The 17,986-nt window shown below is 32.7% G+C and overlaps 1 protein-coding gene across 1 annotated transcript in view; it reads left to right on the forward strand.

Moving 5' to 3' along the window:
• LOC118186510 (uncharacterized) overlaps nucleotides 1-6,439 on the forward strand; it is a 157,914-nt gene extending 151,475 nt beyond the window's left edge. The window contains exons 14-15 of the mRNA XM_085807154.1: nucleotides 496-621; nucleotides 757-6,439. Of these exons, the coding sequence (XP_085663280.1) occupies nucleotides 496-621; nucleotides 757-2,771 (2,141 nt within the window). The 3' untranslated portion in view covers nucleotides 2,772-6,439. The remainder of the gene's footprint in view (nucleotides 1-495; nucleotides 622-756) is intronic.
• Nucleotides 6,440-17,986: the final 11,547 nt, after the last annotated feature.

Below are 17,986 nucleotides of genomic sequence, written 5' to 3' on the forward strand. Positions count from 1 at the left end.
ATATAGATAGAGATAGACAACATGATAGAGATAGGATATAAAATCCAATATGCGGAATAACTGAAGAAAAGCGGAATTACCCCGTGGTTCTCTCACGTTAAAAATTCACAAGAGGTCATTTTCTTCGATAATAATTTATCTTAATAATGCTTTCAAATATTATCGTATTCCTAAAGCCTATGCATCAGTTTCATGTCATTTTTGGTTTTAGTAATTAAGACGGAAGTGAACCTACAATTTAATGTTTAGTCTGTACGAAAGATTAAGTATCTAGAGCATGATATTTTATGGTCATCTGGTAACTTTGGAGTTAACCTGATGATATATACGTCTTAATAACTGTTGGGTCAGATAATTAATAAAATACATCTAATTTAAAATTCCAGTTTGCCAAAAGTAACATTTGTTGTTTAGTTACATGAAATTAAGAAATAATGTTAATTTATTGTTTTGAATTCTTTTTAATTTATGCATAATGATTCACTTTTCTCTTAGTCTTTCACAGAAGCAATGGCAGTAAGATATCATCTGATCTTCCTCCTCCAATAAATCACCCAACTAAAATTGCAGACGGGGAGACGAAGAAAATTTATACGAATCTTTCATCCTCCAAGAATTCAGGTAATACCCCCCCCAAAAAAAATGCTTCTTATAAACAGCAAACTAACTATACTTATGTATATACATATGTGTGTGTGTGTGTAATGTAAAGAAATTTTCTTGCCTGCAGGCACTAATTTTTGATAAATTTTTTAGGCTGTGCTACGGTTATGCAAACAAACGTGGAGAGTACTGGACTAAGAAGAAGACAAAACAGTACAAGCTCAGCCAGTACCTGTTATGGTAGTATGTCTTCTGATGTTAGTTGCCAAAGTCAAGACACGAATAAAAGAGCTATTCAAGGTTCCTATACATCGCCAAGTATGCATAGTGCTCAATCTTCATGTGATCCCATTTCTCTTTGGAGCTCTCGACGTTCAAGTGAAGTCAGTAGTTTGGAACGCCTATCCCCAGCCGGCTCAGTCCGCTTACAAGCTTTGCACTCAGATATTTCAGATGTAAAAGATATTAAAAATATCAAAAATAACTCACAAGATATTAATATTTGCGATAAAAATGAAAATTCTTCTTCAGCATCCATCCATAAACAACCCCCAGTATTCTATCAGTGCAATAACTCTCAAAATCATGTTAAAGGAGGCTCTTCAGATCGTGCTGAAGCTTCTCAGCTTTCTAATCAATTATCGAGAACAAGTGATATTAATAGGCTGACTCCAATTCCCCATGTGCCGCAATACTTTTCAAATCACGATGGTACTTCTAACCAAAATCTCGACTGGCAACAAAGTGATGTTAACGAAGAAAATAAAAATATAGTGAAAAATGGATGCGATTCAAATGACACTCTAGATTGCAGCAAAGATCTTATTTTGCCTGATGATGTGGTCAGTTATCTGAATGAAGTATCGCAGCAAGAAAGTGTTGCTGAAAACAATATTAAAATTTGTTTTCAAAATCAAACTTCTTTCCAAGTTCCCATTAAAACAGATTGTTGCTCGGGTTGTAAACAAGATCCATATGAGAATCAGCAATTCCAAAATTCCTGCTGCAATCAAAATGCAATAAGCAATCAAAAACCGTTTTATCAAAACTGTGCATCACACCATATGAATTTAAATTCTCCCAGTTGCTTGTCTTCCGAAATGAGTCGAGTTAGTTGTATCGATGTGCAAACTAATTTTAATCAAAATCAAAGCAATTTTCAACCTATGTTATCGAATGGATGCAAAAATGAATATTTTGCCCAATCTTGCAATCAAATGGCTAGTCAGCATATGTTAAATGGTTGCGTTCAACAAACATGGAACTCTCAAAATATTCAATTAAGTGGAACATTTCAAAGCCAGGTGTGTTCATCACATAACGCGAATTCCACACCTTTCTATTGCAATCAACAGCATTATTCCAATCCTCCAATGTATCAAGTACAAAATCAGTATTCTGCAAAAAGTCATCAGATCCAAACTCCAGTTTTAGAAAATAGATGCTCGATGACGAACTGCAGCAGATCTCCGCAAACAATGCACATTCCGCCTTCATACTGTAATCATCAAATGAGTACTCAACAGCCAGTGTTCCAATGCTCTGCTCCAACATGCATAGATCCGTCTAACATGCAAACTAAATACCATCAAATTCCACAAAACTATAGTGCGTATCATTCACAAAGCTCCCACGTTCAAAACCATAGCAATTTTTCCCAGTATCATCACTGTACTAATTGTGGAGCCGGACAGAACTTTCCTCAAAACCACTGTTACATTAACAGTTTAACGCAAAGAAACTCTCCTCACGAGTTTATGCCACCGACTCACAATGTGCAATGTAGATCTCAGCCTCCCATTTCTCTGTATGCGCGAAGCAATTCTCCATCGGAAATTGGAAACGCCAGATTATCCGGAGCAATTTCTTGTAATGAAAAAATAGATGCAACAGAGAAACAAACTTTTATTTCAGCAAAGACTGAGACAAGTGAGATACCAAATACTTGTGCAAATAATGTACATTCCATTGCGAAGGTTACTACTCCTACATCGGTTCAGAGTAGCGGTTTTGAAAGTAATGTTAGTCACATAGTGGACATTGCACCTAGTGTATCACAAACTTCGGCTCAATCTTCACTTCCAACGTGTAATATGGTAATAAACGATATGAACTCTATACTTTCTTCATTGATGGAAGAAACAAAATACTTGAGGCTTTTACAATAATATATATATATATATATTAAAATAATTCAGAAACTGTTCTTCCATTCGTAGATATAAAACAAATTTGCTGTTAGAAATTATCGCTCGCACACAAATACACATTTTATATCCTTTACATTCCATTTCTATTGCTCTCTGTTTCCGTTTACAATGACGCAGAGGAAACGTTTTGTAAAACAAAACTAAAGTAAGGAAGTTATAAAACTCCTCAGCAATTAGCAAGAAATGTAATGAATGTGCCTGCTATAGTAAAAATAAATGCAAATCTTTTGTTCTGATCCTGAAATATTTAACACAACTATATATACATCTTCTTTAGTGCTGTGTTTTATGATTCCTTTTTAAAACAAATGGCGAGGTAGTAAAAGTTTCCAATTTGAAGTAATATGTTCCTTGCACCTGATCATCTAGATGCCTATGTTTAATTAACTAAAATTAACTTATATAGCATAAGTTATGTATGTTTAATATATAGCATAAGTTAATTTTAGTATGTCCAGTCTTGTGTTTACATTTTCTTCAACAAAAATTAGAAGAGATGTATCTGTTGCTCTTTACTGGAATTAAAAACGAGTTGGCAAAACAGCATTACAAACTAGGCTTCCATGATGCGTATAAATCTTTATAAGTAGCAAATAAAATATTCAACAATAATTACTTTTTCTTTGCTACATGAGAGAATTTAATAAGCAATTATTGCTTGCAAAAATGGTTATGCATTTTTTGCATAAAATTCGAATTTAGCTTGTGTACAATATTGCTTGTATACAATCCTAAAACACAGCACCAATTCTCCATTTGCAAATAAGTTGCAATTACATGGCTGGCCCCTATCTGCCTGTATATGTCGGTCTGTTATATGCATATGTATATGGGGCTCAAAAGACGTGGTAAATGGGCTTGGATTTGTTTCCTTCATTATTAATGTGTAAAAAATTGAATGAAAATTTCGTAAAACATTCAGAATTTTATGAAAACTGTTTCAACACTGTAAATTGGAGAAGGCCCAGTTGAATTAAAATCTATTTGTTTAAATGATCACCATAAATTAAATATTTCAGTTACTAAAATGTTCATTAAATGCTTTAGTTAATTAAAAGTAGTCCGTACTTTTAAGTGAAAATTTTGCTGAGACATTTGGCATCGAATTTATTGAGTGACATAATTTTTCCACTACTATTACAGACTTAATTTGAAAGTTTTGAGAACAAACTTAAGAGGCCAGTCATGAAATAGATTTTGATCTTTATGCCGGTTAATTGCAGTTTAGTTGCTAAATTTGCAGATAGATTGCCATTTTAAAATTTTTTATTAAATTTTCTTACTGAATATAAGCCGGAAAGTTTTGGAACGTTTTATTTATTGAAGCATACTAATTATCTTGTTCCCAGGGAAATCACATAAAAACATAACCTTTTTTAAAAGTCCTCCCCATTTCTAGTGTTGATTATTATTGTTATTGTGTTACCATAAAATACTGAACTTAAGATGTTATATAACTGGAAATTACGAATCTGGATCAATATCTAAACAAATAAAAACCTGCAGTCACCTTTTTTCGAATGCTGTATATACATGCAGATAGATAGATAGATAACATAGGTGGATATGACTGTTTTGTATAAAAGAGTATATAATTTATGTTTTTAAAAACACGTACTCTGCTTTCATTGAAATAGCCTTTCAATGAATTATTCTTATATGTTATCTAAATTGGTGAGTAAGCTAATCACATACAGTGAAATCTTGGTTCACGAATTTAATTTGTTCCTGGGGGACGTTTGTGAATTGAATCGAAATGTCGAAAATCCACCATTGTTTTCATTAATCCCACTTTCAAGCATCTGGACACAAATATCATAATTGGGATATACCATATGTGCCTTTAGCCTGTAAATGCTCTATTACAGTTTTTAACATCATGTATATTTTGATAGATATCCGAATATTTAACCTTGTTATATTTTCGAGTTGCTTTCTCAGACTCATCCAGTGTGAGTGCCCTTTTAAATCCTTTTCATAATTACATCGCAAAGCAAATCACAGTTATTTCTTCGGCTGTAGTATTTAGCCTCATGTATGTGAAGTCAATGTACAAGTGTGTGTTATCATCATAAATGAGTGTTTTCAACTGTTTAAATGTTTCATTATTTAAAAGTTTCATTATACTCTTAAATACAGCTGTATCAATGAGAGGTAGAGTGTGCGTTTATTAGTTTCTTTCTTTCTCTGTGAATACATAGTGAGGACAAAAACAGTCCCCGATTTCAAGATGTTATGAAATAAAAAAGTTGCTTGAATAAGTTGATAAATGTGATAACAAAGATCGCAAAGCTATCGAAAACGGAGTTCACCCCTATAACAACGAAGCTGGTGAGCACTTTTCGAAAACAGTCGTATCATCTGGTAAGTTCGAATGGAATTTTGGAATTGATTCATCCACGTAAAAATCCGTTTTAAAATGACAAAAAATATTTAGTGAAACTGGTTGCATTTATAATCAAAATAAAGGACATTCTGGTAGACCTTCTATCTTGAAGGAAGTTGTGGACTTAACTGTGACTTTTTCTTAGGGGGCTGTATTAAAGTTAAAATAGGTGTTTCTCCCTTATGTAGAACACTGGATGATCTTCAAGGACGCGCCGAAACTGTTGTCAACTTCATCACACCGGATACACTGCATAACGTGGTTGGAGCTGTTTTCCGTGTAAACGGTAGCGTGCGCATCGAATTTTTGTGATTCAAATCCATATTACCACTGCCTTTTGAGCTTACGCAACTATAGGAAAAAATTGGGCAGATTAATTTTTTCAATATTAAAGTTGTACTCTTTTGAAACAGGGCACTGTTGTGATCACCTTGTATATATAGTATATATATTATTCCAAAGCATTTACTTTATTTTGTTTCATTTGTGTTTTCTCTCTCCTCTAAAATTGTAGTATTTAAATTAGCTGATACTAATTTAATGAAAACTGTTGTATTGTGATATATGGTGCTCTGGTTCGCTTATGTTAATTCTTTATTTAAGGATTTTTTAATAATGACTTGGGAATCTCTTTCATTAAAATTTTGCTCTTAGTACTTAGTTCCTTTTCAGTTTTTGAAATATTTTGAAAAAAAAAAATATATATATATATATATGCATATACTATATGTTTATGTTAAACTGAATATTTTTATGACATATACATAAGCAATAACAATTTAGCGCAAGTTAAAATTGTTAACAATAAAATTATCAATATTTTTATATATGTGTTATCAGTGAAAATGTTACTGTGTATTGTTAAATTCTGAGTTATTCAGTCGAGCAGGTTGATTAAAAAATATTTAATTTCAATCACATTGTTATTTTTACCTCTCAGGGTTATTTTTTCACGCTAACTTAAAAAACGAGGGGAAGTAATTTTCATCGCTTGCTTCATTGTATGCTTTTTTAAATACTTTTCAAGTTTTTTTTTTTTTTTTTTTTTTTTTTTTTTTGACTGTGATACAATTTTTAACACTTAAATATTTTCTCTTACTGAATTACTACATTATACTAATTGTAATTCAATTTTTGGATTCTGTTTGCATTCCTTATTTGTATCATACAAAATAAAATGAATAAATGTGTTATGATGAAATCTGTTAAACTGTAAAAATAAATAATGATTGAATCTATATTTGATGTGTGAAGTGTCAAATTCTGAGCTTGTTATTTTACTCTTTATTAGCAAGAAACGTAAAACACTGCACTCATAAAATATAGCACTGATAATTCCTTGCAATAATAAAGTACTATTAAACGGGCCTTCGGAAAAAAAAAAAAAAAAAAAATCTGAGTAGTCAGTTTAAGAAGTGCCACAGAATTATCACTTTTAATCATTATGTTTCGCATAAATATTCATTGTACGTTTTACCCTTTTCAAATTTTATTTAAAGATGATTGATTAGTTTACTTGAGTTCCAAAGGCTGATTCATGCGGCTTATGTAACCAGAAATAAACCTTTCCATTGCCCTTTAAATAAAAATATGAATAGTTTATATTTTGGATAACAGAATTTTTACAGAAACACAGATTACAAAATCTCTCTGTTTATTTTACAGATTACGGAAACTTTACCACATTAAAAAAACTCTCTGTTTGTTTTACACATTACAGAAATTTTACCGCATTACAAAAACTCTCTGTCACATACATTTTCAAAGAGTAATAAGCGTAGCATTTCTGACTTACCTTCTAGTCGAACTACTAACTTCCATCAATTTAGCAAAAATCGGAATAAACAAAAACCTACACTAAGGATTTAGATAAAATCCGTATGAGTTCTGAAATAAAGTAATTTTTACGAGAAACATTTTTCGACAAGCATTTTACTTCATAGCAAAATTTACCTCAGAATGGTATATGCGCACAATATTTTGATAAAGAGGCCGAATCATCGGCAGTAAGGCAAGACTAATAACCAAGAATTACAGCAATGTAAGACTAATAACCCAAACCCGTATTTTGATGACAGATGCCTTTTTTTTTTTTAGTTTAAAGGGGCAATTTTCCCGGAACGACTATTAATTTCGTTTTGGCATTTGGCGTTGATTCATTACAAGCGTTGTTTCACTTTTCAAATTGTTGCCACCAAGTATTATCGCTCTGTATTATATTTAAAGAAATTAAATAATGAAAAATCTGTATAAATGAATGTATGTTTCTCCCATTGTGATGAAACAACGGTACCTAGAGCCATCAAATTTTGAATAATGTAATCCTCCTGCGAACATGAGCACCTGGAAGCCTAAATTTGGAGTTTGTTTAATTATCGCTTTCATATTTTGTAAAACTTTAACGAATTTTTTATTAACAAACTCAAAGATTTCAAAGCGAGCAATGGCAACGTTGTACAGAAAAAACATTTTTATCTCCAACGCGCGAGACTGTGTATAGAAAATTCTATAGATGTGCTCATTTTAAAATTAATTTGCAATATTGCTCTTGAACTGAAGCTTCTTCTACTTATGGTTTAAATGCGAAGAACATGATATTTATTAAATAAAGGTAACATACAAAATGTTAAAGAAACACCCATTTGGACGTAATTTAAAATCTGAAACTTTTCAGTTTTTTTTTTTTTTTTTTTTTTTTTTTTTTTTTTTTTTTTTAAATCCTTTGCGCTCGGGACATTTCTCACGCAGCGCACCAACAACTCGAGACGTTTGGCAGCTTTTTTGGCGCATTTCTTACCAGTAACTTAAAATGATTACACACAAAATTAATGTATAAAATTTTATATTTTAACATTTTATATATCTTTACTCCTTTATAAACATAAATTTCTTAAATAGTCTCTGTAATTTTTCTGTGTATGATATTTCGTGTAACAATTCCCTAGATACATGCTCGGCTTGTCGGTTCAAGTATAACAATAATATGTCGTTTGATGTCTTTTTCCGGGTTCATTTCTCTGAGAACAGACTTTGTAATAGATAAGAAAAGATAAGCCATTTAAAACAGGTATCATTTATTACCGGGCATCGAGTTTCCGCATCAAACCAAGTGGTGAGCGAGAGTCACCTCTCGAGTTGCGGCATCAAATCACATGGTGAGTGAGAGTCACCTCTCGAGTGCCAAGGGTTAAAGCATTTAAAAAATTTTTAGAACATTTTAGGGGTTGGTTATTCAGGGTTTTTTGGGGGTAGGGGCGCTTCACAACATTTTGAAGTATATTCTCTGTATATTAAGAAAGGAATAGTCTAAAATCACGTGATTCAAACGCCTTCCTCTCGCCGACGCAATATAAATTTCGTTTCGTAGAATCAGATAATGAGAGCTTCCTTACCTTTTCAACAGGAAAAGACGAGTTCTTGGCAATGTCTTGAAGAAAAGGAGTTATCCATAAGTAGAATTATTTTATTTTGTAAATTATGTGAAAAAAAGCGTTGCAGCAGGGAAAGGATGTAGCATTACGCAGCATATGAAGCGAGATAAACATAAAGAAGCAGCTAAACTAATAAAGAAAAAGAGCCAAGTATTTCAACTTTTGTTTGTGCATAGCTCTTTAGTAATGTCATCAAAGAAACCGTTTTAAAAAGAGTTATATGAAGTTTTCCTGCCCGCAAACATTCCTTTAGAAAAATTGAATAACCTTGATTTTACCAGATTTTAGACAACTGTACAGGTTAAAATGAAATCTGCTGAATCTATGCAACGAAAAAAATTATGAAGACAATTGTTTCTCGGAAACAATAGAGAAAATTAGAGAGCCTGTAAACGACAAAAAAATAATATCTCTTTCAACTGATGAAACCAATGTGACTGATGGTCGTCATGTGTGCAGTATAGGTAATTTGTATCCAGATTTAGTTTCCAAGATATTTTTGCTTAATGTCGACGAACCTTAAAAGGTGAGCCACTCTGCAATTTTTCAGTTCTTTGAAAAATCACTAAATATTTTATGGAGAAATGGTATGCAGCACAATGGCGTGTTGCTTTTATTAAGCGATGCTGCACCCCACGTGGTTAAAGATGGAAAGTCAATGAAGGGATTTTATCCCCAATTAGTCTATTTGACTTGCCTAGCTCACACGTTCATCATCTCGCTGAAGAAATTCGTGCAAATTATCCCGATATTGACAAGCTTGTCTCTAATGTAAAGAAAATGTTCTTAAAAGCAATACATAGTTTATAGCATTTTAAATTCTAAGTTTCTAATCTAACTTTGCCACCGAAGACTGTTATAGCACGTTGGGGAAACAAGGCTGACATGTACTACAGTGAAAATTTTTAAATTGTGAAATCATTTGTGAATAGCTTTAATGCGGATGATGAAGTTTTGATTCAAGTTGCCCATAATACTTTCTCCGTAGACAAAATTGAAGGAAATCATGCGTACATCAGATAAAATTTCAGTATCCTAATTTTAAGTAAAATCTGTCCAAGAGCAAACTATGAAATTTCTCAATGCAATAAATTACATTGGTTAATCAAGCGACATTCGAACAAAGGCTTAAGGCAAAGTTTCAAGCACTGCATTTGTTAAATTCAACACTGTTTTGACAAAATACTGTGGCTTCTAAACTATGCAGAAAATATCTTTCATCTTGACAGGAGAAGCAGACTCTATAACTCTTTTGAAACTGCAGAAGAGTTACTTAACGATAAGTGAGGCAATATTTGTTTTTCCTCATATATACTTCTGTAACAATCCTCGTTACTTAAACCGTGCTGAGTGAATGAGTCTCAAGTTTAAATTATGTATTTCATTTACTAAACTTTGATTAATTCGACTTCTAGACATAAAATGGATTAAGTATGTGCGAGATTCTCAATGGATATATGTTACTGTTGAGAAACTACTAGCCGATAGTAGAGAACACGTACGAAAGTGCTTTGATTGCTACTTCTAGTTGAGCTAATTAACATCATCATAAACTATACGGAACATGGTTATTAGTAAGGCCCTGATTTCAATGGTCTGAAAATTCGCTAAAAATGCCCTTAAAAGGGAAACATTATCATTAAAATTAAAAAATAAACGTCGATAAAAAATAATAACATAAAAATGAAGTAATCGAAAAACATTAAAGGATTAAAACCCAAGCAATTACACATATCTGTCACATGAATTTTATTGTTTTCTTCCGAATTTCAACCTTATGCAAATGTATTACATTTGCACTGAATTATTAAGTGCTTCTTAATGTTTCCAAAAGTGAAAGATCTTCTGTCAGAATATAAGCTTTTATATCATGAGAAGCTTTTCTCGACATTTATGGTTCAGTAAAATTAAGTTATGTGCCTATTGCTTTCAGAAAATTTAATCGAAACATCATACTGGCAAGCAAATTCCTCTCCATATAGAACAGAACGGATGCATTTAGATGCTTAACGTTCCACTGCTTATTGTCCACTGCTTACCACTCCACATTCACAATTCTTACCCTACGCCGTCACGATTTTTGCCTCCAAAGCATCAAGTAACCTGGACTCAACAAAACGTTTTCCGAAAAAACTTTGCACAAAGAAACTACTCTGCGTCCCTGCATCTAATAACGACGTTGAGGGAGTTCCATTTAGCATTATGTAAATATGGAGTCATTTCCCATTTTTAACATCATATTTAATTGAAGTTGAAAGTCTTTCTCCTTATCCACGAAATATAATTTAATAAGCGTCTAAATAAGCTTTGCCTCGCTCCCGAAGTAAATACATCTTGCTTATAATTAAACCTATAAACCTATTAAACCTATAAAAGTTAAAACCTATAATTTAATTCAAGTAGCAAGGAGACGTAAACGAAATAACAGCCCAGCAAGACTGCCAAAACTTCTCCCTCAAAGTCTAAAAATCAGCACTTACATATTTTAACTAATAGATTCTGGTGGGAGTTAACGAAAGTAGAAGTAAAGGCAAACTAATAAGATAACTGAGTTAATTCATATTAAACCATATATCCTGTACAAAAAAAAATCAGTTTTAAAAATTTATAAAAGCTCATATAAGCAGTCAGAGCCGCTACAAAGTTATGTTGGTAATCCAGGTAACATTCAAGTTGCAATAATCGCATTTTCTTTTCTCGTGAAAGTTTTGTGGGGTAAAAATGATTATGGTGCAAACTAAAAGTTGATCATTAATCTAAATATTTAAGACGAAATCCCGGTTTTAGCAGAGAAAAAAAAAATAAATAAATAAATAAATTTGGATTCTCAAAGGTGCATCTACTATAAACAGACAACACTAAGTAAACGTATAACTTCTAAAATATATTTTTAATATTTCCACTATATTTTTCATTCATTTTACAAATATTGTGATCCCAAGACATCCCGATCTTCTTAATATTGTTGCGTGCGTACGGGTTCGTAATAGATTGAATGAAGTCCAATAATAAATCAATAAAAAGTTATTCTCATCAAAAGAAATATGTCAAAACGCTTGAATTTTCTGCAGAGATATTCGTATAAGTGTTCACAATATTACGCAGTATAACCAGTAGTTATAGTTCAAGCTACTAAAAACGTTAAAATACAGTGCAATGCAAAGCGTTATCTAAAGGGAAAGGTAATTCAGATATCTCAGTTCACGCGGAGCTAAACAAATCCAATAACAGAAACAAAGCAGCTGATCTGAGATGCTCTCTCTCTGGATTTTATAGCTTTCAGATGGTCGCGAGAAATTTCTAGTAATTTCTGCTTCTCAAGATTTCTGGAAAGCAATAAGAGGATTGCATTGCGGTTACAGCTAACATAGTGGTCAATTACATTTATTCAATTTCAATGCATATTACCGAGACAGCCTGCAGAGACATTAGGTATTCTTTTAGAAGCAGGAGAAATGAAAAATGAGCAAACGCCTTCGCCTGGAATCGAACCGCGGACCTCTGAAATATAGGCCCAGCGTGCAGAACCATTACACCAGGAAGGCGGGATAAATACCTTATAAATCTTTTACTTAAAGTTACGTGCCCCTGTATTCTTACTTTTCCGGCACAGCTTTCCCTTAAAATTTGTCTCGCGCTGCATTGCACAGGGAAATACAACAATTTTAATTATAATTCTACTAAAATTATGTATCTAAATACAAAATTCGTAATAATATTTTTATATTTTTGCCATGATGGTTAATGCAGGGTTTTCGTAGATGGCACTTCCATGGCAGATAAGCCTACCTTGGATTTTTGAGTTGACAATAATTAGCGAATTGGCGATAATTAGTGTATTAATAATTAGTGTGTAGTCATCAGCCCATTTAGCCCTCCTGTTCATTGCTTCTTGCTCACTAGTCTCATATGCGCTGCGTCTGTGAACCTTAGTAACTGACAAAAGTATGGATATGTCTATGTTTCCGTGCACTGAGGGGTTTGCATTGAAGAGATTCAAGTGTCAGCTGCTAGATTCTATAGCAGCGAATCCAGGCAAGATCCTTCGGAACAGCCGCTGTTGACACATCTGTCTGAATGAACATCTGCGTTCGTTGTGACTCGTAGGCGGGGATTGTTTAGGAACTATATACTAGGTCAAGCAGAATCTTTGGAAACCCCATATTCTATAATATTCTGAGTACATCGGTTCATCATATCAAATCGAAGGCGCCCTGTACTTCTAGTGAGATAATGAAACTGTGCTAAACCTCAGTAATGGTGTCTTGTAAAAGTCCTGGAGATGAACAGAATGTATACCTAATGGCACTCCATGTAATCAGTCCAGGAGCTGGGCCAGTATGATGACAAAAATGCAAGCATCTAAGAGCCTTTCTCCTTGGCACCTCCACACACGGATGCTGCTACTATGATGCTCTCAGAAAAAGTGGGATTCGTCAGAAAAGCTAAAAAAATTGTCGCTGTTCTGACGATCCGAAGCGTTTCAGATGTCTGTTCACCCTGAGTGAAAATATTTGTTTGTACAACACACTATAAGGTATTTCTTCCGCCTTCTTAGCATGCCTTAGGGGTGTAATGGTCAGCACTCTCAGCGTGTATTCAAGAGGTCCGAGATTCGAGTCCCGCAGTGTATTTCCAAACCCTACCCCACTTTTCTAATTTTTGACGTCATGCAAAAATCGACTAGTTTCTCCTGGATGGTAATTCTTGAGCACGCGCTGAAGGGCGAGAAGTAACATAAACAGAACTTTGGCTGTATTATGTATATAGTCTGAAAGTGCATTCTGTAATTGCATTATTTGACTGTTTCTATAATGAGAAAACTTCATTCAGATAAAATTTATTTTAATATTATGATCTGGTTATGGGATTATACGAAATGCTTAATACTGTAGGTACTATAGTAATCTTCACATAACCTTTCACATTGGATTTTGCCTTATCATTGTAAAATATATTGTATTATAAAGATTAAAGCAAAGCAAATTACTTGGCTAGAAATGTGAATGTTCTAAGTGAATTTTCTTTTTATCACTTATTATTTATTTCCGCTTTGAAAACACATTCAGATTTGACAAATAATTACCTCCGCTGAAAATTTTTGATTTGTTTAAAAACCATATTTGTCAATAATGTAATAAACACTCACTAATCTAGTGCTTCATGTTCTATGACAACGAATCCAAAATGTTTTAAAAACAGTTCTTTAATCTTTAGTTTGTAGTAGATGCAACTAAATGGCACAGAGAAAAAATACTTTAACAAAAAATTCTCCATGTTAATTCAATAGCAAAATTATTTCTTTTCAGTGAGAAATCCACTTTCAATGCTTATATAACAGAGAAATGTAACATAAGCATTTTGGAAGCTTTGAAATATAAGCTAAAGGTTTACTATGTAGGATTCTCCACTGTGTAATTCTAAGTTACAGTTGAAAGTGAAGAATCTTAAGAACTAGTAAGCGAATAATCGCTTGAGTTCGTGCACAGGAAACTAAAGTTTAACAAAACTCCGTCTTGGAATTGTACAATAAAGCCGACCCTTGGGCTTAAGAAACTAAGAATTAAACTAAACTAATCTTAACTAAAGAGATACAGCCGAAGCTATCAAAATTCCAACAGAGTTGGCCCCTTAACGGTAATTGACTGCGAAGCTATCAAGGGCCTAAAGTACGGCCGAGCGTAATAATAGCTTACGAGAGAGTAGCCTAAAAAGGCGGATGCGTGCAGCCAGAATATCTAGTATATCTCTCTCTAAGACTGTAGAACTTCGCGGTTAAATACCGCTCTTCCTCATTAGCATTCAGACGTGATTCTAAAACTACGTTCTGGCCGGAAGTTGAAATTAAGAATCAATAGGAAAGGAAGTTTAACTCAAAATTTAACTGTTAATAAAATTAACATAATCCTTACAACTATACAATTTTATGTAAGAAACGTAATAATTTGCTTTCATTCCTTTTAAATCGGCCTATTCGTTTCCAATAGATAACTAAAATTTTTGGCAAGTTAGAGACTTAACTTGAACACATAGTATTCCGCCGCTTAAAATATTAATTAATTGTTCTTTTTCATTTAAAGATACATTGGAATTGAAAATACCAAAGGAAAATGGCTCACGGATCCAACCTAATTTCTGATTTGGAAAGTTTTCAAGAAGTTTTCTGTCAATTTTATCATATGTTGTTTTAAACAAAAAATTATATTTTTTAGTTAATTCTGAAAAACATGTTTATGTTGTTTTTGTTCAATTCTCCTTGCCAAAGTATTAGCTTAGTTTTAAAAGCTTCAATATTGGTGCTCAGTATTAAAATATTTAAGTTTTTAGAAAATGTCTACTATGTAACTGACTTTTCCTAACCAATCATTATTAATGAATGAACTTGCTGATGTATGTTTCTTTTCTTCCAAAAATATGTAAACTATATTTCTCAAATCGAAAAATGTCGCAGAATATTTCTGTGTGGAAGCCAACTGTCTTTGGTAATAATGTGTCATACACAGAACTTATCTCATTACAGCGTATTAAAAAGAGACAACTGTTTAGGATCTTGCCTTTTAATGTAATTAATTGCAGTAATAACCTGCAATATCTTGTGCAATTCTTCATCAATGTCTTTTGCAACAAGAGTTTGTCTATGTGTCATACAATGGTTGAATACTACATGGGGAACAATTTTCATTATTAACCCTCTTAGTCCTTTATTAGTACCTGTTAATGCTGCGGCATCATCAGTACAAACTGCAACACAGTGTGTCTAGGTAAGATTATTCGTTTCAAAATATCTGTTAGTAATTTCAAATATTTTCTCTCCAGTTGCTTTTCCTTCCCAAATGTTACAACATAAAAAATATTCTATTGCGTCGTCTTCAAAAACGTATCTCAGATAAACAATGAATTGAAACATTTTAGTAATGTCGGTAGTTTCATCAAGTTGTATAGTAAAGACAGGATTTTGTATTCTATAGTGTCTGATATAACAGAAATTTGGTGAGAAACGGTATCTTTTTATAATGCTATTGTTTTTAAATCATTACTATATTTCGCTCCATGCATAAACGATGTCATTTTAATTCCTGAAGAAAGAATGAGTGATTCTCCAATTGTAGGAGGTTTTAAATTTTTTGCAATTAAATATGAAACTTTTAAGGATTCTCAGGCCATAAAGCATTCTCAGGAAATGTTGTATATTTTTTCAAAAATACATTTTAATTTTCCATGCTCTCAGCTCATTCCTTAAAAAAATTCTTCAGATTTATTAACTAAATCTTTATATTTAGTTTCTAAATGTGTTTTTAATTTCGCAGATTTCATGCTTTCCATGTGCCAAGTTTTCACTGCATTTAGCACACAATGGATATTCAGTTTCCATTGATAATGCAGCATGTAAAACAGTATAAAATAAACTCTTCTTGATATATACTCAATTTTTTATTAGAAGTAGAAAGAGAGCCAGTGGATTCATTTTTGTTTGCATTTTCATTAATAGTTTTTCTCCAAGTTTATTTGATGTTGGCCCATCCATCCCGTTTCTCTTGTGAACGTTGGGGTATCTATTTTGGGCCATTTAACCATCATGAGCAAAATTGCAACTAAAACAAAATCGTTTTTATTATCCTTCGAGACGCTTCTCAATTTTCCAATACTTAAGAAATGTTATCCGCTTACTTGGCAACAAATTTATTAGAAATAAGAAACATAGTTTATAAACGATGCGTATTACAATTATAAATGGCATGCAAAGACTCTACTAAGATAGCCGAAAAAACTACATCTTAGCTGCACATATGCAATTGCTTTAAAATTTGATTCGAGCTATTTGGAAATTATCAACCGTAACACACAAATCAAGTGGAAAACAATAAAATCAAAGTACGAAAACGTTTAATTTAAAATTCCTGGCAAATGTTAAAAAACATCCAAAATTCTCTTCAAATTCCGTATATCTTTTATTGTCAAATAAATTTCTTTGAATTTGGTGACCCCCCACAAATTTGTTCATGACTCCCAAATTTAAATTTTGTAAAAAAATAATTGTAAATTTTGTAAACAAGTTATCAGTTGCATTTTGAAAAAAAAAAAAAAAAAAAGATTTCAGACTTGTCTTTAACAGAAAAGCATGCAACAGAGTATTTTCAAAATTACGGGAAAGTACGACTTATATGAAAATGGATAAACATTGGCTGTCCAGTGTGAAAAGTAAATTACGGTTAAATATGCTATGTCCATAGCTTGTGTATTTTGATTATCTAACTAAATACAGAATGATCCATTCCTTAAACTTCTGGCAGAATACCTGCTAGAAGATCTATTCCATTTCAGATGAACAGGAAGCAAGTGTTGTACTCTTATTCAGCAATTACAGTACTCTCGCATAATACTTACAAGGAATGAGTTGGGTTATTTAACTAATGTGCAATCAATTTTATTCCTTATTTGCATGAATGACATATCACATAATGCTGTGTAGGCTGGTGACCTAGCGATCATGACTCAAAATGCATCTCTGCGTTCAAACATACACTCCTTACAAGAATTTAACCATGCACTGGAGTCCTAGTTTCAGCAGGTACATTTTTCTGTGGTTCCTAGTTTCAGCAGGTACATTTTTCTATGCAATTTCTGTGGATCATAAATTCTAAAAATTTTTCCACTCCTAAATTCCAAAAATTTTACTACTTGATGTTTCTGTAAATTCCAAAATTTTGCACACCTGCCATAACCGCACTGGTTGTGGCCTCAATTATCCAATGTTCTAACAAAGTCAAATATTGTAACGTTACTTTAGACCAAAGTTTCTTAAACTGTGGATCGCGACCCCCATCTACAGCAGGAGGCGCAAAAAATTTTAGCAGTTTTGGTATTTCTTTAACTTAATATAATAATTTTACAATTACCGAATATTTTTACACAATGTATCTGAAAATAGATAAAGATAAGACAGTACAAAGTGAAAAACAAAAACGTTAAGACGCACTCTTTTTATAGTATAAATGTTCATGTTACTTGCTTTGCACGTGACGCTGTCATTTCATCTGTTACTTATTAAAAATTTTCACATTTTTCTACGTTTTAAAATTAGAAATTAAAGTTAAGGACCTAAAACTTCAATAGTATCTTACAGCACAAGTGAAAAAAGTGACATAGTGACAGTTTCACTTACGCGTGGGTCGGATTTTTGCAATGCTTATGGGGGTCCCACAAAATTTTCGTAAATATTTTGGGGTCTTGGGGTCGCGACAAAATCTCAGTGATAAAAAAGGGGTCACGACTGAAAAAAAGTTTAAGAAACTCTGTTTCAGACCAATCAATTTCCTGACGCCAACCCATTTTTTCCTTCTTTGTTTCTCAGCCGA

Source organism: Stegodyphus dumicola, chromosome X1 (assembly GCF_044657685.1).
Source record: "Stegodyphus dumicola isolate Sdum_Otavi_A_Nest chromosome X1, ASM4465768v1".
NCBI classification, from domain to species: Eukaryota; Metazoa; Arthropoda; class Arachnida; order Araneae; family Eresidae; genus Stegodyphus; species Stegodyphus dumicola.